The following is a 21844-nucleotide window of genomic DNA, read 5'->3' on the forward strand; positions in this document are numbered from 1 at the left end:
AAATATAAATATTTTTTAATTTTTAAAAATAATAGACATATTTTACATATAATGAATATCTTTAATAAAATCTCTACATAAATGCATACATAAATATATTCATTAGTTAATGCATGTATCTGTTATGTAAATGTTATCCTTTTCTCTAATAGATATACTTGCACCTGATTTTCTACAAGAAGTAATATTTTTGGTAGAGAATTTGGTCCTCTTCATTGTTTCTAGCTAATTACATAAATACGATTGATGATTAATTAATAAAACAAAAAATGTAATCCTAAATTATTGTATTTTGATCAAATTTTATTTCAACTTATTTTCCTTTATCATCTATTAAAATAATTTTATTATCTTTTCATCTATTTAAAATTTCATAATATATAACGATAATCAGTATAAATCAAATATCGAATTTCATTAAAATTTGAATAAATTGAAAGAATTTACAATGTTTTACAACATGTCTCGTATCTTTTCAAATTCAAAATTCCAAAGAAACAAATCGATCATATGACGAGAAACGTATCAAATCACCTGTGGATTGTAATAATGCATGCTAGATCCGCTTTCCTGGGAGCTGGACTCCCAGCATGGACTCGGTGGTAATTGTTGGTGTCTGTTGCAAGGACTGGGAGCCAGAGAAGGCGTGTGTCTGCCGCTTTGATGTATATTATGATTCGCGTGTGGATGACCACCGATCTGAACTTCGCACCTGCCGCTCTGGCTCCTCGGTATCGGTGACTGCGAATTCTCCACGTGCCTCCTCTCTCTCAGAGACATGCTTCTGATAGGCATTGGCCTGTTCGCTGTTTGTGGTTGTTGTATATAAATTTGACTGTGATAAACCATCCTTTCGTGCTCGTTTGCGTTCGGGACCCTCTCCGAGGTCTCTTGGAGTTTTCTGCTAAGGCGTTTCTCTGCTTTCGCCATGGCGGTTATAGCTGCGAATTTCTTTAATAGAGTGTATCTCCTAAAAGCTCTTTGAATAGTCAGTGCAGCATTTCTCGCTTTTACGCCGCCGTATTTTCGTTCCAGCATCTCTATCTGTTTATCCAGCAGATCCTGAGATAATTCATACCTGTTTCAAAACCAAAAATTGCAATGAGACGATGAAACTTATTTTGTTTAAGAGTTTTGAACTGTGAGATTACAATTGTTTGACTTTTATTTTTATTAAATATTTTTTTTTTTTTTTTTTTTACGTAGGGTTTATATCAAGAAACAGCTTTCGCTGGGAAGGGAAGAATTAAAAAGTTGAAGCTTGAATTATAAATTGTAATAGAATAAACGAAGACGTGCGTTCTGAGAAAATTCGATTCTTTTCAATAGCCACAAACAACGTAATATAGTAATCAATATATATAAAATTATTACGAAAATCAATATTGATTTACAAAGGAGTTTCGTAAAAATTCAATAATAACAATGTAGAACAAAATCTTCCCAAATATTCTCGTAAATTTTAATTATTTATTCCACCTTTCAAATTTGAAAGTGACAAGTTTCAAATTACAAGAGGGAGAAGAGCCAATCAAACTTGTCATGTAATAGTTCTTCGATCGGTGAGTAAAAAAAAAAAAAAAAATGGAAGGAACGATGAAATCTTGATGTTGATCTTACGCATTCTGTAGCCTGCATCTCTTCAGCACGTCTCCGTTACGTACAGGTCCTTTTTTAAGGTGATTCTGTTGATACCCTGCAGCTTGCGGCTGACCACCATACCCCTGCACCATGGTGCCGTAGCTTTGCGGCTGATTGTATCCCGCGTGAGCGTATACCCTCACGTTAGACGTTGAATTGTACGGCCCGTGAGCGTAGTTCTGGCTTTGAACGTACGACTGGCCCGTGATATAAGATGTGGTCAGGGATGTTTGACTGCTGGACGAGTACACGCCGTGCATACCACTTCCGTGCATTTGGTTCACGTTTGCCGTGTGCTGCGACGGCCTTTCCATCTTTTGAGGGAAACTGCGATAAAAAAAAGAAAAAGAAAGTAACGGTTAGTCAAATTATTATATCACGATCTCTTGAATTTCGATCGATAGATCTTTCGCCCAACACGGATAACGTTACAATTTTAGATAAATATTGGATAAGTTTTGGACCCACACTCGCTTTCGTTCGGATTAAGAAATTATACGATATTGATTATTATTAAAATGGCGAGTGGAATTTTTCAAGTATCAAGGGAGATATTTAGATTATTTGCATGTACACAATATAAATCGTGAACGAGGTTATCGTCGAAGATTCGCAGGTTAATCTCGCAGACTCATCTTGTTCTTGATCATCGTGCACGCGCGTCCATTGGTTTATTGAATATCCGCTCGCCGCGTGATTGCCAAACGTGATTTCCGGAGATCTGCAGATAAATCGTCGGTTTCTATTGAAATGCGTTTTCTAACGTTTACGAAGGTAAATCATTTAATGTATATCAGTCGAATATTGTTTTTCTTTGTGTAAAAAAAGAATCGATTTCACTTTTCGCGTTAAAAAGTTTTTCTCATTTCATTGTTTTCGAGAATTTTATCATACACTCGTCTAAATTTCCGAAAGTAAATCGAGATCCACTCTTGAAATAATTACAATTGAGGAGAGGTTCTGAAAACAGCTTCTCCAAGCAGTGAATTTACCAGAAATAAGCCTGCCAGCCATAACTACAACGAAACATCGCGGTGAATGGTCGCGAGGAAAAACGCCACTTCTGTTCCACCAGCTGCGGGCAATTACCATTCGAGGGACTGTTTCGCGCTCGTGAATCACACACCATGAATCATACCTCGAAATTCACCCCCGTACAATTGTCGGATAACAACCTACCCCGTGAGAAATCCTGCCACGCAGACCACCATGTCGATTCTCCTCTTTCGATCTCACACTCTTTTATACACTTTTCCTTCCCTTCTCGATTTTTTCCCTTATCGAATTTTAATTCGATAATCCACCGCTTCTCGAATACCGCATTTTTCACATCAGAATCACTTCACTTCATCTAACGAGAAAAAATAAAATTTCTTCCTCCGGGAAAGTTTAGAAAGTTTAGTTTTCAGATCTTTGGGAATTTTTCTTTCTTTCTTTTTTTTTTTTTTTTTTGATGAAAAAGTAATTTTTAAGATTCGTGGAAATTGGAAAAGTTTTAGAAAAGTTTTGGACGGTAATTTTAAATTTAACGAGGCTCGAGAATTTATTAACAAACTTAATTTTAGAAGGGAAACAGATAATCTCTGTTCGGGTGGTGGAAGGTTGGATCGAAAAGAAGGAACGGTTTGAAGGTTCGATGCGAACTGGAGGAAGGGTCGTGACAGTTTGACGATCGTAGGGTGGGCTAAGGTGATCGAGGATCGCGAGCAGCTGGCAGCCACGGGCATTCTTCGAGGATCGGAAATCAGTGACAGTCGGGGAACGAGTGAGCACGTGTACGTCACGGCAATTGCGTGCAACTTTCTATCCCTCGTTGGATAATCTCATCAAATTGTGTATCGAAATTTTCCACGAAATTCTTCTCTTTTTTTTTTTTTTTTTTTTGGAAAGAAAGGAGATGATTTGATCATCCATAAGATCATCCGTATTCCCTTTTTTATTTTCTTTCTCCTAGGTTTGTAAATCTATCAAAACTGCCTCTATAATGTACAATAAAAATAACAGGTTGTCACGGATAAAATAGAAATATTCGTAAAAAAATTAATAAACAGGATTCCGACTCTTTTTATCTATTATATCTTACTGCTCTAGAACAAACGAATAAAGAAATATGTACGTATATAATATCGAGAAAAAAGAAAAAAATTAATTCGAACCTGAAATGGGTTAAGAGACACTCGAGGATAAATGGCCTGTGTACCCTGGCGAGCTTCGTTATTTCGCCAGAAGTGGGGAAGGGTAAAGGGATGCTACCTTTTCAAACAGTCCTTGAAAACGTGTATCGACTTTCACATGTGTGTCAGCAGGTATACGACGGAAGATATCCAATGATGATGATGATGATGATAATAATAATAATAATGATGACGATGGCCGTGACACTCAACCTTCCATACTTTATGCAATATGCGTTCAATTAAACGACTTACGTAAGGTAGAATAAGCGTATGTAAGTTTATGGCTTACACGTTGAGAAGTCTGAAAAGTTCCCTCGTTGATTGGATTTTGCGAGGGTCGATGAGTCATGCGAATTAGATGCATGACGTTTCTTTCTTTCTTTCTTTCTTTTTTTTTTTCTTCTTCAACATTTTGAACATGTAATAGGATTTTTAAAAGAATTTTATCAGAAGAATTATACGCCTTTTCTACTTTCCAAATTTCCCAGACCATTTAATGACTCGTTACATTCTTGTACAAATTTTAAGAGGAGGAAGAATTAGTTTTCTTGGCGAACACAGAGCATGCCAACAACTGTATCACTTTCGCACCATTCTTTTCCATCAAAGGGGGGATTTTTCTTCCCAACCGTTGCGATGATCGTCTTAAATGGAACGTAATTGCAGGAAAGGCCATAGAAGAGAAATTATTAAAGCGTGCGCACACTCACGATCATCGCGTGTAATCATCGATCGATCCTGACAGAGAAATTAACGGGTAATTGCGTTGTCATTGAATTGCACATCAACAAGAAATTGTTCGTCGCGATGTTATTAATATTATCATTTCGAGCAATTGGAAATTACACTTAATATACAATATCGATAACGTTTTCAATAAATTTTACTTTTTGAGTCATCAATCGCAACGACAAATCACAACGATAAAATAAAAAAAGTAAATTGCGCAAAAACCGTCGAATGTGTCGAATCGAGCACAATTTCATTCTTCTCAATCCTTCCAACTTATGAATTCCATAAATTAATGAATCTATTCGATATAGGGATATTTCAAAATATGTCCCTAGACAATTGTAAAGCAACCGAAAGGATTTTCGGCGCATTTCTTCATGGATTAAAATTCAAGTTGCTTAATACGCGTTTCACAGATCGCAGAAAAAAAAAGGACGAGCAACGTAAATGCACTTTTTTACAAAGTGCTCCATCGAGGAGAAAGAACAAGAGCGGTTGAGGGATCGAAGAGAGAAAGAGAAAGAGGATACTGGCGTTCGACTGGCGGAGCCACTTTGATTAAAAAACACGGAGCCAGGTGTTGAGCTCTGTTTGTTGTGTGCGCACGCACACGCGTGCAAGTGAGGCAATAGCACGCGCACATCCACCGGCACGAGCTCCGTGCAACAGCCGACAAGCAGATGTTTCGACTCTTGGGAGGTTTTAAAAAAAAAAAATTCCACCCTGCCTCTCAATATATTCCAACGAAAGAACGAAAGACCGCCCTCTAATGCTATCGTTTCTACGAGATACTTGTTTGTCCATGTACATATATATATATACATACGTACGTGAAAGTGCAATAAACGAAATATCTGTTTTACCATGCTGGAGATCGTGCGTAGTATTTGAGAATTACGATAGTGAGATTTCTGTTCTCTAGAATGTTGACTCTTGAGCAAAAGTAGCAGAGAAGTGATGTCAATTATGAATTGGAATTGAATATATTTGAATTCTTTATATAGTCTTTTATATAATCTTCGAGCAATCCACGTGTTGTTTCAATTGATTTCGAATACATTGTCGAACGAGATTGAAGAAATTAGGTTAGGTTTTCAATGATAACAACTTTGGGAAGAAAAAAGAACAAAATATATAAATTCTCTTTAAACAAAGTGACAATTTTAAGAACACAAATCGATGCTTAGAATTTTTCCACGATATTAAAGAATTCAATTTCTTCTAGTAAAACAAAAAGAATGTTTTACCGACAATCGTCGGTAAGCAGTTCTATTATCGCTAGGTAAACTAGAGAAGATCCATTCAATCCATTTCTTTTTCTCTTTTCGAAATATATTTCTTTCTCCTTTGAAAACCAAATCGAAATAGCGATCGCGACGTTGGATGGAAAATGTTGCATTCATTCAGGGGTGAAAATAATAGGCTCGGAAGCGGAAAGTGAATACCGTCCTCTCTCTACCGACTCGCCGTGGAAAACAAACGCCCTTTCATCGAGCCTGCTCGCAGTTTGCGCCCTCGATAAATTCTTAGAAGCGACTTCTCCATTGTCTTGGAGCGCCGTTTGACGTTGGACGGCGTCTACTCTATCGCGGCAGACGGGAAAGGAGGGAGAAAGGGGGGAGGGGGGGTTGAGAGATAGTCTAGCGCATAGCCACTCGTGCGTTCATAGGAAGACAAAACCCTCAGACGCGTAGGCTTCAGGTGGAGTGCATCAGCTGCCACTTGGACACGCGCCATAGAAGCCTCTACTGTGTTTCCTTATCCTTTTTTTTTTCCTTTCTTTTTTCTTCGCTCCTCTTCCTTCCTTCCTTATCTCCCTCTGATAGAACTTCGTGAAAGACGCAAACGCTTTGATTTTTCTAGTTTTTCGTTTTTTTACAACTTTTTTCCTTTCTTCTTTTCATCTTTTATGTATCTTTGCTTCGTTAAGTACGGGGAACGGAGCAATTTTCTATGAAATTAATTTATTCTTTGTATAAAATTTTCGTAGTTATTATTTTTTTCAATATTGAAAATAATTATCAAACAGAAGTAAATTAGCATTATCGATTCAAACAACTTTTTATAAAAACTGCAAAGAATCGATTAAATTTTTCCTATACTTTTCGAGATTGTACAAAGTTTTTGTAGAATTAAAAGTCAGGAACAGAACTCGATTTAATAAATCTCGAAAGAATTTTCGGGATTTGAGAAACTGGCGTTCATTGAAGACAAAAGATAGAAAAGATAGGACGAGCAGGCGCAATTTCTCGTGAAATCGTACGATTCACGTTACGCGCATCGCGAAATTAACGTCACGTAATTAAACGGCGTCGCGTGCAAAAGTGCATTCGTGTGCGAGGCGCTCGCTCGCTCACGATCTTCACGAGAATTCTCCTTCCCTTTTGCCCGTGTGTTTCTCTCTGTTCTGTTTCCCCGCTTGAAAAAAAAAAAAAAAAATCTAGCGTAGATTTCGAAAAGGAGAAAGAAAAAAAAGAAAAAGGGAAGAATCTTTTGCGAGCGTTTTTAAAGAGGCAACGGCTGTTTAAATCACGAGAAAACAAGCTGTTGAAAAAGTAAACCATTTGTGCGCCTTTTCACGGATCATTTCGTGCGAGCGATGCTAAAGGAGCTATTTTGTTGGCAGGTTCGCTTTTCAAACGGTTTGTTTCACGCCAATGCAACTTTGGATGGTTTTATATTTATAGACATTGCCAAGCATTGCGCAATCGATAATCATATGCATTCTAATTATAAACGAGGAAGAAGAATCGTTCGTGATGCACCATTATGTATGCACATAATTTTTTTGGTCGAGGTATTATATATATAAAAGTATATTTTATAAATAGGCGATGCGCAATTTTCCTTTTTTAACCATTACAAAATTCCCTAGTTTCGCGAAGCTAATAAACGAGTGAACATAAATTTTATAGAAAATGAAAGGAAACGTATTTAAGGATAAACGGAAACTTTTGTATTTCTGTTCGATGTGGCTGCGAAACTTTGAAAATTTATAATTCTATAATTTTTGGAATCAAATATCGTCGAGATAGAAAATTATGCGAATAAAAAGAAAAAAAAAAAAAGATTGAAAATCGTAATATGAATCAACGAATCGTTTTGCACGATGAAATTGCTTCCAACGTTTTCTTCTAGTTTTTTCCCCTAGTTTTGCTCGAGAGAGCGGGAACCAGCTCGCGTGCTATTACCAGAGGAAATTATTTCACGCAACTGAGGGATCGTTTGAATCCCTAACACCGTTAATGGCAATCAACGGTTGTTGATTGTTCAATGATAATTAACTGAGACGCGAAGAAGCGGAGTTGTGGTAATGGAGCACGCCTTGATAATTCCTCTAATGAATTCGGGACATCGTGCGTGGCTTCTTCCGTGTAATGAAAATCAACGAATCTCTCCCTCCTCGAGCCTTGTTGTCGCAACTTGTTTCTTTCTTTATTTACGGAGAGATACAGAATAATTTTGTACAATTTACTCGAGATAAAATCGGCAGTATGGTAAATTTGAGGTTAACAAGTTGGGCGATATTTAATTGGGAGATAATCCGAGTGAATGAAAGTTGAATGTTCAAGTGTTGATAAACTCAAGCGGTTGAAGTTACCAAAAATTTGGAAATTCCTAGAACGGGAAAAAAATCTAGGGGAAATTTAGAATTTAGAAATTTGCACTCGGAGAATTTTACGATCGAAGAAGAGATGATCGATCGAGCTCGAAAATCGATTGTTAAACCGAAAACTAAAATTTTCAGGGGAAAATTGGAAGAAATTGATCTAACAGAATTAATTGGAAACATGGAAATATTTTAAGAATCAGAATAAAAAGTAAATGCAAATTGCACGTCGGTATTTATCACTCATTAATTCATTAATATTTACTTCGACAAAGATCTTTCCCTCGACTGTTACAACTCTACTGGCAGTATCTCGCACAGGATAAAATTGCACTCGAATATTTCATCGTGTTTCGAGAGAAGATTTACGCGTGTAAAATCGTCTCGTGGGAACACGATCCACACTCGACAGATATTCTGTCCCCTTTTATGCATGTAATTAACGCGAATAAGTCACAGGAGAGGCCGGCCTCTAGAAGGGTTCTTCGGGTGAAAAATTTCCATAAAATAGCCGGAAACTGTTTGCGTAACTCGAGCCGTGTAGCGCGGCCTCGAAACGAGCCATCGCCCGGAAGTGAACCATGAATTAGGACACGCTGCGAATTACAAATCATAAATTATATTTATACGATTGTTCAATTGTTCCATCTTACCGCGTCCTTTTAATTCCTTTTCTTTCGATTTTTTTCCCTCCCCTCTCGATAAATTACACCAGGATCTTGGATCTTACTTGCGGTTAATTATTTTCTAGTTACTTTTCTAGTGGATTCTAGAGAGAGTCATGTAATTTGCAAGTTTCGAACAATAGGGAATTTTTTTATCGTAAAAAAAGTTTATACATTCATGGAATCATGGAAGGTTAGAAATTTGAGATGAAAATATTGTTTCAAATATTCAAAGATTAAATAATAATTATAATGATGGCCGTTATCAACGTTCGTATTACAAAGATATATCAAGATGTAGCATAAGTACCGGTTGATGAAATTGGTAGGCGTGGAATAGCCCATCTGCAGCCGAGATCTGATCACCTTCTCCTGAACGGTGACAATCCTCGAACTCTTAGAACTCTGGTGCACCTTAGTTGTTCTGATCACTTGGTAACAGTGATGTTTCGTTTGGGTGTTGACCACCCTGTCGCTTCTTGGCTCGATCATCATGAACATGATTACTCTCACTGATCACCACCAATCACTTTTATCACAGAATGTGTCGATGTGTCTCGATGTTTTTCACTCCCGGTTTCATATTTTTACTCCTTTTCGTTATTTTAAACAACGTACCACCGTCTCTAATTACCGATTATCACAATATTCTTTGGTTTGTCTCGTAAATATCGAAAACGTCTTAATTATTCGAGATACATTTCGGTATCCAATAGACCTGTGTTTGTAGGGGGGAAAAAAAATAAGAAAAAATATACATTTTTGACATTTTTCTTTCAAAAAAAAAAAAAATTGGAAAGAGTAGAAAGAATGAAATATCTGACGACTTTAAAATAAATTTTCAAAAAGGAACGAGAAGTTATTTTAGATTCTATATTTGTCCAAAGACGAGGACAAATTTTTTTTTTAAATTTCTTTCTTTTAGAAAAGAGGACGTTCGAGTGATAAATTATAATTAAAGTTGGTAGAATTTCTGGTGGAAGTTTAACTTGAAACAGTGGTTGCTTGAAATTTTAATCGTGGTACTTTAGTAGTTCGTAGGTTTGTAGATACTTAATAATCGATTTGATTGAATTGAATGCCTAGAGATTTCTTAACATGGAATAAGATAAAGGAAAGAACTCACAACTGTATAACTAAAAACTTTGTTTAAAAAACGGAGTTATATAATAATATATAATTTAACAATTTGGAAAATACTTAATATCACTTGGATGATGTAATTATAATTTCCTTTATAATTCTAATATAAATATAATTTCCATTTTTTTTTTTTTTTTCAGTTCACCTAATCGATTAATATAAAAACGCTCGATCTGATTGAAACGAAAGAACAGTGGAATGACTTTTTTTTTAATTAACACTTTTCAATTCAATGAAAAACACGATTTTTACCTCTCCCTATTTACTCCCAATATTTCAATGAAACTGATTAATATCTAAAGTAAATTTAGCATCGAGTGTCGATGCTAAGAATATATATTTATTCACTTGCATTAACTCACCCGTCCGCGCAACTCACTCACGAAGAAAGTTTTTATCCCCTCAATAGTATGTAATATCTTTCACAATTACTTAATAATTAACTCTCGTATTGTATTTAAATTTATATCCCTCTTCCATCTCCTTTTCTATTAATTTCTTTCCTTCAAAGAAGAATGAAACTGCTTATAATATATGAATGAAAAATATCGTTTTCACTGATGCTTTCCCCCCCGATTAATTAACCACCGATCGCGACTTTCTAACGACAATAACGATTAATATGCGCGAAACGTGGACCGGATAATGGAAATGAAATTACTTTTTCATTTCGCAATTTCGATTTTCGTAATCTTCCGTGAAAAGGAGAAACTTTCGAAAAATGTTAGTTGGATGATTGAAATTAACTTTCCGACTTCGTTACTTGTACAAATTAAAAAAAAATAAAAATTTCACATTCACGATCGAAGAGCCATCGAGAGCCGTTGAATTGAATGTAATAAAGATGTGCACTAAAAATAAAATAAAAAAGACGAAATTGAATGATCATAATGTTGCATCGACAAAATCACAATTTTATTTTTCTTCCATTATTATTGCCCCCGATTTCCGAGCCGATTATTGATTTATACGAAAACGATTTTCCGTCACTGCAATTAATCGCGTTTTGTTGTCCAATTAAATCTCCCGCGTTTAAAACATGGCCGCCGCGAAATATCTCGTCCGAGTAATTAACGGCGCAGCTTATCATACTTAATTATGATACTCGATAATCTCTTCAACTGTCGCGCCACAATTACCTTTTTCTCTATTTTATTTAATCACCCTATTGTGTTATTAATCTCCATTATACTCGCACAATACAAATATAAAGGAAAATGAAAAATGAAGAAAGAGAAATTTGATTATTGACGAAACGAAAATATCCTTCGAAACGATCGACTCGATTAGCGAATCAACGTTTTAATAAAAAAAAAAAGTGAGAGAAAAACGATGTTTGCTCTTCAACGAATTTATTAAGCATCGAAACTGTATAGGAATTTTTCACCACGTTAAAATACCGATCACCAGGCGGCGGTTCATTACTATTCCAACGCATTTTTCGTACGTGAGGCCTCGATCCAGTTAAAGAGGAACAAACGGTATCCACTGACACGTTCTAGTTACACGAGCATAAACTAATTGTGTGCGAATAATTTTTTTCTTCTTTTTTTATATATATAATCGTGTCAACGATGATCGAATAAAAACAACTCTTGACGATCGAGTAATATTCAATTTTCAAAAAGAACGAGTTTTTAATCTCGAGGGAAGAGTAGATGATATCGAGTGAACAAAGATTTTGGTTAAATTCAGTGGATAAAGTATATATATATATATAGATTGGACTCGAAAGGAGATCATCCCCTAAGAGACTCGTGCTCTCTTGATATTACTCGATAATTAAAAATAGTTCTTCTAGTTTCTCAGAACGAATTACTTTATCGAATCTCAATATTTATTAATGTGTATTAATTATTTAAAGTTTCTTTCGCGATACGTGTGAATATTATATGATGATATGAAGTATTCGATTTGCGTGATGAATAATGGAAAAGGAAAAAAAGAGAAGAATTGATCAACGCGAGACAAACTCGATTCGATGTTTTTTTAATTACTTTTAACGGGTCGTTTCTTACACCCGTTGAATACGTTTTTCGCTTTTTCATCATTTTAATTTCAAAACGTGGAAGGCAAGCCTTCACGAACCGTCTTTAATCCTATTATTCCCTCATTTAAATATTACCTAAATTTGCCAAGCAATGAAATCCATTAGCTGTGGACATTTTCACTTCGAAGTATCATACTACTTTCGTGGAAAATTTATCCATTTCTAACATTAATATATTAAAAAGAAAGAAGGAAAGAAAGAATAAAAATCGTTCGATCTTCTTTTCTTTTTTTTCCTTTCCAATGAAATAAATATATATATATATAATATTTATCCCTTTCTCTAGAAAGCAGACTACAAATTCTCCGAGGAGAACGAAACGCATTAATGATTACAAAATTAAAATTCATAAGAACTGTACAAGAAGCCAGTCTCTTGTTTCTGTAAGCAATTCTAATCTACTCTTTTTCTTAACTCTTCAAGCATGTTAAATTTCTTCGAACGTGGAAGACTTGCGAAATTTAATTAACTCGTTGAAGATAAACAACAACAATGAACTAATGTTTAAAAACAGCGTAACACGTTACGCCATTGAAGCGAAAACAAATAAATCTTACAAAATTTCTATCCGCGCATAAATAAAGAACAATGAATTTTGCAGGAAATTGCAGAATCCAACAGAGAAAATGATTGGAAACAAATTTTAAACTCATTCTCAATTGAGTTGAAAAAGTTTTCCTCCTAATCTCGAACAATTTTCCTCGAAAAGGCGAAGGAATTAATAGAACGCGAACAGCTAGAAAAAGGAATCGTGCCGGTTTAGTTTAAATTTAGAGGATCCTTTTTAGAAACAACTGATTAAACCCTTTAACGGTCCGCGAGAGCCTCTCGAATCCGTAAAAGGCGCGCGGAATATCATGGCGCGTTCCCGTTTTCCGGCCGCGCAGGAATTAATCGACCTCGAAGTTGAACACGAAGTTGGAAAATACTAAAGAAACTCCGTCTAATACCTTTTATGGAGTTCCATTTTTTCTCCATTTTGTTTTGTCAGGATTTTTTTTCTTTTTTTTTTATCAATAAAATGAAAAGAGGATAGGAAAAAAAAAAGGAATTGGTCGTCCGGTTCGATGGATTAGTGTGCCATTGGATTAATTAATGGGTTCGTGGTTGACTTATCGTCGAAAATTCAGAGATTGTTTTTCTTAAAAGCACGATGAAAATGGGAATATTGTGTTCTTTTTTCTCCCTCGGAGAGATCTTCGAAAAGTATCTTGCCGCTTTCTTAGAAACGTGGTGCAGTTTGGAATTTCAGAAGTGAAATTTGTGAAAACTTTACTTACATTCGTTCGTTTCCTTGCGATTCTCGAGTTAGAAGAAGTTAAATAAGCGAGTAAAAATATTTCGAGAAAAATTCAATTTCTACAAGTCAATAAGATAAACGACCTCTTCTCTTCCCGATTCTCAACGATGAAACCGACACGATACAACGAATTTCAAATTAATATTCCAATCACAATGACACCGCTTGCTAAAAATTTCACTCGTGATAATAATTCTTTTTTTCTCAACAAGAGAAAAGGAGAAGTTCGATTCCATCTCCAACTGGATGAAACGAAAAAAATTTTAATTCTCAGAAAGTAAAGCAGAGGAAAACGAGGCGCGTCGAAACGGCTCGACAAGATGCTCGCGCGATCCTCGAGGAACAACGGCACACACCGAGACGACACTTATTCGATAACGCTTATCAGGATCGATCCCCGACAACACGGCGAGAGACGAGGAACGATGAAAATACCACGGCATATCGGCACGCGCGTTGATTCACCAGCGGTCGGCTACGGTACTGCTCGCCGTTAGCTTCGATACCATAATGGAACTGTCAAAGTCAAATGAAAGGTGGAGCGCGCCTCCCACCGGTGGTGACTTCAACGCAATGTACACAATGCGCGGCCTCGAGCTTCACCGTCCCAGAATACGGAGGTCGACTCGACCGAGGCGATGATTTCTTTCCAACTCGAAACATTCGTGATCTTCGTGCACAATATCGGTGAACTTCTTATGAGAGATTTATACGAGAAGTTTATACCCTTTGCACTCAAGTATTCGTATTCAACAAGGTTTCGAATTTTTTTCTATGCGAATGTCTTGACTTACGAGTCGTTTTAATTTGAAAAATAAAATACGTAATCCCTCGATCAGTGAAAATCTTTTATTATATCTTCGTTATCTTTTATTCTATCTATTTATTTCGTTTTATATATATATACATGCACGTTTAAGCAAAGAAAATATTGTAACAAGAGTTGCTAGAATGCAAAGGTCGAGGCAATTCCAGGGATTGTCACGGATGGAAAAATGTAATGCATAAATAAGTATTTATCGATTCGAAAAATTCGTGATTTTATGTATAACATTCTACGAGAAGAATATTATTTAACTCGTATTTAAGAAGGTTACCGATCGAGATAACAAAAGTCCCTAGAACGTGATTATATTGTACATGTAATTAGTATAATAAAATGTAGGATGGCGAGCGCAAAGGGTTAAATATAAATAAATTTCGAGAGATAGAAGAGGTTAGAGGTTGAATCGAATGAGAATGCGGAGACGGAGCGCGTCGAGTGGCAACCGCGCAGGATCGGATTCACCTGGCCAAAATAAATTTCAGCGGACTTGATCCACTTAGGTAAAGGAAACAAATGGGGCTCGACTCGACGAGTGAAAAAAAATAACACTCTTGGGATTAAATCCATTTACCATCCACCCAACGAGCTCGTTCATCCTTCTTCTTTTCTTACTACTTCAACCATCCCAAATTTCTCTTTAATCAACGAATTAATTCTTCCGATTTAAAAAAAAAAAAAAAACATTTCGATCTTAAATATATAAATTGGAATTCATTTTAAGATAATAAACAGTCTCAATTGCTCAATATATAATATCCATTCCCTACACGCCTACCCAATAAATAACAAAATTCGAAAAAACCTTCGTTCGGCCTCGAATTCGAAGATCCCCCCACCCCCCTAGTTTATTCCTCACCAATGCCGGCCGGCCTCGTATCGTAAATCACCATAGAGAAGCCCTAGTGAATTTCCACACGGCGAGCGTGGAACACTTTCGGCCGCTCGACTGTGGCTAGAAAAATTATCATCGAGTTCCAGGCGGCTCTCGCTTTCACGCGAGATTTCGGCCGCGATGCATGTGTTTCGAAGGTAAAAGGGTTGAAAAAGTGGCGATCTGATTTTATTGCTTTGCAACCTGTCCCGGGATATCGCCTCGTCGTGATTTTTTGATATTTAAGAAGGAGAAAGAAGAAGAAGAACTCTTATTTGAGATGGTTGCTGCAAATCTCAAGTTTTAGAGGAGCGTGTATAAGTAATAGCTACATAGGCCTAAATGGACGTAAAAGTTGATGAATAATTTTTTAAACGAAGTTGCCATGAATATAATGGAAAATAATTTGCTTTGGTAGCAGCAGCGTCTCTTTCTCTCTCTCTCTCTCTCTTTCTCCATTTGTACGAATTTATATGTTCCAGTAATTTTTCAGAATATATCTTGTAGAGAAGAGATTGAGGGAAAAATAATAATAATAATAATAAAAAGAAAAACCGCTCTCCTTTATCAATCTCATCATCGAAAAAGTTCTCATTTCCTCGTTTACACAATTTTTCCTTACTTTTCCATCGTCGTGACGATGGATTTCATCGCCAGCAGACTTTCTTCTCAACCCAATTCGTACAACCCAATTCTCCCAGTTTTAGTCAACTATGTTGCAGAAACATTATGCGCGGGTCACGCTCGTGCTCGATGCAAATTCACGCGTGGATCTTCAATGCTCGTGGCAAAAGTAAAAGTCAGCCTACGGGGAGAAAGCCTCGGTTATCTCCGTACGCTTAGACATCGAGAGAGAGAGAGAGAGAGAGAGGGAGGGAGGGAGAGGGAGAGAGAGAGGGAGAGGGAGAGAGATTGTCGCCTGTTTGCGAAAGGTTAACCCATTTCGAACGGCGGATTCGATAGCGTGCTGTTTCCTCGAAATGCAATTAGGACAAATGCAAAGTGTGTCGTTTCATCTCGAAACGAATTTATGCGGGATAGCAAAGCACGATGAGTTTTTAATCCGGTAGACGGATTGAAATACCCGGAAAATTGTTGAGAATTTTTTAGGGGATTTCTGGGATAATCTAGGGATAAAATCGAGAAATTTTTCGGATTAATTTAAAAAAGGTGTATGGTTATATTTGTAGTAATAGATTGACTCGATTATTATGATTTAATATAGTTATATTTGTTTCAAACGTTTCATTAATCTTGCAGATTCATTTGCTTCAATTGCTGCCTAATTAAACTTATATAATAATAAATTTAAAACACAACAAGTATACCCTCAAATTGTTAACCATCAAATATTTCACGATAATACGTCATAATATTATACATCATAATTATACACCCATAACGAATTCATAAAAAATTAAATTCCCTATCCATAGAAAAATCTCTAGTGTTACATCAGCCTACGTTTCCAATCAAAAGTATCGTCTCGATCTTAATCGATTATCCATACAGTCTTTTAGAATTATGGATCGTAAAGAAACGAAGAGAGAAGACAGAGATTAAGCGTTCTAGGTATTTAATAACGCATACTCGCGATCGTTGTGGAGTGTAGCGACGGTTCTCACCGAGATATTTCGACTGGCCATCCCGATTAACCTTCTCAACGTTGCGGTCGTGAACACGAATTTGCAGATACATCATACAGTATGTATAATGGAATCCATGCAATAATTTCATTGGAATTGCTATTTCCTCATTAGTATTGATAATATATTAACGCAAATGTAATCTCGTAACCGCTAACAAGCATTTCGTCGCATAATTTGGCTCCTTTGATCTGCGTGGCACGGTAACATCGTTTTCTATAAAATTCCCTGGATACGTTACACATTGGAAATTCCATTATATATCGATGAATTTAACGATTAATCTAATTCATAGTTTAATTATTTAGATATAAGATAAGTCTCTTTCACGGGTTTAATACAAAGAAGAATTTTACAGATACAAGAAATTTAGAGGTTAGCTTTTGGTTAATCGAGATTATAATCAATGTCAGAGTTGCTGCTCTAATGCTTTTCACAGTTCCGTGATTTGGAATTGCAGATAAATTTTGTTATATTTACAACTTGTTCAAATATCAAAATGTTATTCGTTAAATAGTTTTTAAAAAAATTACGAATCAAATATCGAGTGGATATAACTTTCATCATCGTATTTCGTTATTAAAACGTTATATATCCAAAATTAAATTTGCGAAACGAAAGATATAACCAAAAAAAAAAAAATCTTTCGAATCTGTTCCCACGAAGCTCCACCAATTCACCATTGGAATTAGGACCGAATCCAATCGAAGAATCGAGAACGAATTTCGTTCCGTACGCCATGATGAAATCGTCACCGTTCAAGTTCACTTAGACGATACGTACACGTCACACTCTAATAAGAAGTCGAAGCCGCTCGTTGCCTCGATGTAGGCTAATAAGAGAGCAGCACGCGATCCAAGAAAGCCCCCACACCCTCCATAATATAATCCAGGGTTTTTGCTCGTTTTTAACCGTCGGTTCGATCGTAACAAGTAACGACATTGCCCCACCAGAAAACGCTCCTCGAATACGGGCGTTAGCCTCGGTGTGTGCAACTAACTTAACGAGTCATGGTAATACGATCCGGTGTAGAAAGAGAGAGAGAGAATTTCGGTTGGAAGTCGTCGATGTTTTATCATCGTGGAAAGAGAACCGGGCTGAAAGTTTGTATTTTAAATTTCACGATACTTTTCGCGCCACGCTTGGGTTTACTTATTTTATTTATCGTGCAAGTTTATGAGAGAGAAAGAGAGAGATTATTCGATAGAACGTTCCGATTGAAAAGAGACAAAGATCAGAGATTGAAATTAATACGTACATATATTTTTAATTAATTTAGTTATTTTTCAGAGACTTTTTTCCCTAATTCTATTAATAAAAGGAAATATTTTCACACGTACACATGATCGAAGGCAAAATTAGCGTATTTCAGAGAAGATGATTTTAAACAACTTTTCAAAATATCGATTCTAACAGCAATAGCCTCTTCTACTTGAATTAACCTCTACTTAAATTGGTAATTTCAACAACCCAATTTCTTACAGCCTTTGAATATTAAAATATTCTAATTGAATCGTCATCATCCGGATCGGCGGAATATCAGAAATGCTGAATGTTCCAACTTCGCGTTACAAAAGGAAGAGCTCGTTCTTCAGTCGCAAGTTTGCACAACTTTGATTTTCAGCATTCGGTTCCGGCTCGGTGTGCTAGATCCATGGAAATGTGTCTCCGCGAGGAAAGGAAACGATGAAACGGCTTTTTCTCAACGCTTTTATCATTGGCGTGCGTCTAACAACGAACGTCCATCGGAAGGAACGCGATATAAAGGATATAAAACGCTTGGAAAGGAATACCTAATTGCGGTTGATAGTTTCAAAGATATCGTGTGCTCTCCTGATTTCTGACGGAGAGATACTCGTGATTCGACAAATATGGAAACGCAAGGATCACTTTTCGCCGTGTTTACCCGAATCAAGATGAACTTGGGTTAAAATAACACTTGGATCCTCGGCCATGATAAATTCGTAATTCTTGGAAATTCGTTCTTCGATCTAAATTTAGATTTTTATTTTTGTACAGAAAAAAAAGTGTTGCCGATTTTTTCGTGATTTCGTCGTTTAGATAATTGTTGAACCGAGGAGATTTTCTACGATTTTCTTCGTACGAGCTAATCAGCTAATATTATTTCTCCGCGATACCATTTTCATGTTGCGTCCTTTTCCAACAACTATAGTTTGCGAAAGTCTAAGTGAGTCATCGACTCATTTGTCTAAGCATTTCTGCAACTCGACTTCTGAAACGACTCCACGCTTTAAAGTCCTATTACCTCCTTATTTACCTTGCGGTTAATCTCTTTAACCGATATAATTTTTCCTCGCGGGTTTTACGCTTCTAAAAGAATGTTTTTGTGATGGTTCGTTGCGTTTGTTATTCGATCAAATTATTTTAACAGAATTTTACTCGATTTAGATAAAATGTTGAAGCGCAGATTCAATTCGTCGTAAATTTTCCCTTTTCCTTTCTTCGCCTCAAATAATTAAGAATATTTCTTAATTGAATTTTAATACTTTTAAGACTTTTAAGAAGCATGAAAAATATTTTATTTATCTGCAATAAAGTTTTACTATTTTTCTTAGTTTCCTTTCTTTTACGATTTATTATATTTTGTTAAAAAATCGTTCTTTTTAAAAGTTAAATTTCGATCGTTAAATTCTCATTAAAAAAAAAAAAAGAAAAAACAGCAGAAAGCACCAACCAGGAGATAAACGATCAGAGACGCAAGAACGTTTAAAACGAAAGCAACCGACTCGATTGTTGTATCGTGTCCGAGGCTGTTCTCAAGGAAAAACGAAGAGATCGCGTCATCGATGCTCGCTGAATAATCGTATGCGCAACTTCTTAGCTGCTCTACCGTTTTCTTCACGAGCCGTGCACGATTACTATTATTAGTTTCTTCACGCGAATTTATCATCGAAATTTTCCTCGAGTTTCGCATAATATTTCTTCCGTCGACATTATTCTTTAATTACATCCAATTCGAAATTCGATTTTCGATTCAAATTCAAAATTAAAAATCTCAGCTTTGCAAATTTTAATTATTTAGAAATTTAAAGCTATGGGATAAGCGATTTAAAATTCTACAATTCTCGAATAAAGAGATATCTTGAGACCGCAATTTATTGCGAGCAATATACATACATATGGATAAAGAAAAAAGAAAAAAATAACAAAGATAGATGGGCCGAATTCGAGAGATACTAAATTATCGATTAGCATTTAATCTCCGAAAAATATTCGAAATATATTTTTATTCCCACCGATGTGTTACACGCATATTATACGTCATTAAAGCTAGCTGCTTATCTAAATCAATATTTTTATTCAATAAGCTACAAAGCTGCTTCGATCGTATTTTAATCCTCCCTCGTGATCGCTTTATCCCTTTATAAGCAACGAACAATAGAAACTCCTTTCAAATGATCCATCTTTGTCGTATTTATCGAGAAAAATACACATCGATTTGAATTATTTATTCATTTTTCCACTGCGGTATATTCGATTATCGATGGCCTCAATTAATTAATTAATAATTCCTCTCGATTCGAGGCTCGATCGATCGATCGAGCGGAAATCGAAAGATGGTGAATCGACCAGCCGCTTGACTTTCACTGAGCCGTCGATCCATTGGTTGACCAGTCGGGCGAATTTCATCGTTCGAATGGGATGGACAAGTCTGACACGAATTTGGACGCATCGACACCTATTTTGTGAACGGCGCTGTACGCCACGAGTCCCCGCCGCCTAACGGTATATCACCAGCAATGCTATCCATATATACTCGCTTCGTTTGCACGCCACGTGTTCGATGCGTGTATAGACCGCCTGTTAACACAGTTATCGCATTCTGTTATCGATAATGCTTCCTCCTCGTAGCTGTTCTATCCTGCGATGGTACAACAGTATCGGGAAAAGGTTTGTATTTTCGGCGAACTTCGATCGGAAGGAATTAAAATTTCTTTGAAACTCTATCGAGAAGTGAGAATTTAAATCCGCGGAATTCACATCATTTTTTGATATTTCGAAATCGGGGGAACGTTAAAGTTCGAGAAGCGATAATCTTGGAATTTCGTAAAGAAGGAATTCGAGAAACGCGTTGCACCGACGCAATGACCAGCCACGCTGGACTAAACGCACAATTTTGTCGATTCCAACAACGAATGGCGAATGAACGGATGAATGAATTACATTATCCGTGGAAACGTGTTTTGTAATTTAATTTACGAGGCAATTTAACAATCGATATTGCGAAAGAAATAGGTCGACGAAATATATAAAACGGATTACAACTTGGAAGCTGTCCTCGTAGCTCGTTAGTTCGATGTTCGAAAATTCGGGATATTATAAAATTCTTTTCGCTTCATAGCCTGTACATAACCTATAAATCAACCGATTCTCGTCGAAGATGATTTATTTTCAATTCGAAGAAACAATGACGAAAAAACAAGGAACTATTCGTTCGAGCGGCGATTAAGATTAAGAGAGAGAGAAAGAGAGAAACAGAGAGACAGATAGAGACACAGAAAGAGAGAGAAAACAAAATATGGCCGCCCACTTTCTAATCCTACGGTTACAACGGTTCGAAAAACAGGAACGAGGAACGAGGGAATGATGAAGCGTGAAACGCACGGAACTAAGAAGAACGAGTCCGACTCTTTGTCCTCTCGTTTCTATGTTTCACGCCGCGTTTCGCGCGACTAATTCCCTCGTAAACGTCGGTTATAATTCGGGACCACCGTGGAAAACCACGTTCATTGCATTCCCCGCTATCTCCTTGCCAAAGAAGAATAAATAAATTTTATATCGTGACACGATTATTGGGACGAGATTCTCGTAACGTAACGGGCCTCCATTTTTCCATCGATCGCGCATTTTTATAACCTCGCGTTAAGAGTTAATAATTAGAAAGCGTGATATCTTTTTCTTTTTTCTTCTTTTTCCCCGTCATAAGTGTCCGACGCGCGTACGAGTAAAGAGTGTGTCCGTTTCCAAAGTGTGGAAAGTGTATTAAAGAGGAAAAAGAAACGCGAAAATATTTTATATTTCATTCCATTGTGTCGTGATGCAATTAAACAATAATTGCGCGTCTTTGATGACCGAGCAAAATGTCAAACTGACATTTTGCGCAATGAAGGAGGGAGGAGGGGGGAAAGGCGATAACCGTGCGCGTGTGTGTGTGTGTGTGT

The 21844-nt window shown here is 36.5% G+C and overlaps 1 protein-coding gene across 10 annotated transcripts in view; it reads right to left on the bottom strand.

Moving 5' to 3' along the window:
- siz (Brefeldin-resistant Arf-GEF family protein schizo) overlaps nucleotides 1-21844 on the bottom strand; it is a 77190-nt gene that overhangs the window by 8249 nt on the left and 47097 nt on the right. For 4 of the 10 annotated variants that reach the window (XM_012494091.3, XM_012494088.3, XM_086908019.1 and 1 more), the window contains exons 2-3: nucleotides 1621-1968; nucleotides 535-1078 (exon numbers count right to left, since the gene is read on the bottom strand). In XM_012494091.3, coding sequence (XP_012349545.1) covers nucleotides 535-1078; nucleotides 1621-1968 — 892 coding nt within the window. Of the gene's footprint in view, nucleotides 1-534; nucleotides 1079-1620; nucleotides 1969-9135; nucleotides 9544-10316; nucleotides 10791-13298; nucleotides 13823-21844 lie in introns of those variants that run through there. The other 6 variants (XM_086908017.1, XM_086908016.1, XM_086908014.1 and 3 more) reach the window with 6 other exon arrangements.

Source organism: Apis florea, unplaced genomic scaffold (assembly GCF_048593485.1).
Source record: "Apis florea isolate Af1SG1 unplaced genomic scaffold, ASM4859348v1 contig_3036_pilon, whole genome shotgun sequence".
In the NCBI taxonomy this organism is placed as follows: Eukaryota; Metazoa; Arthropoda; class Insecta; order Hymenoptera; family Apidae; genus Apis; species Apis florea.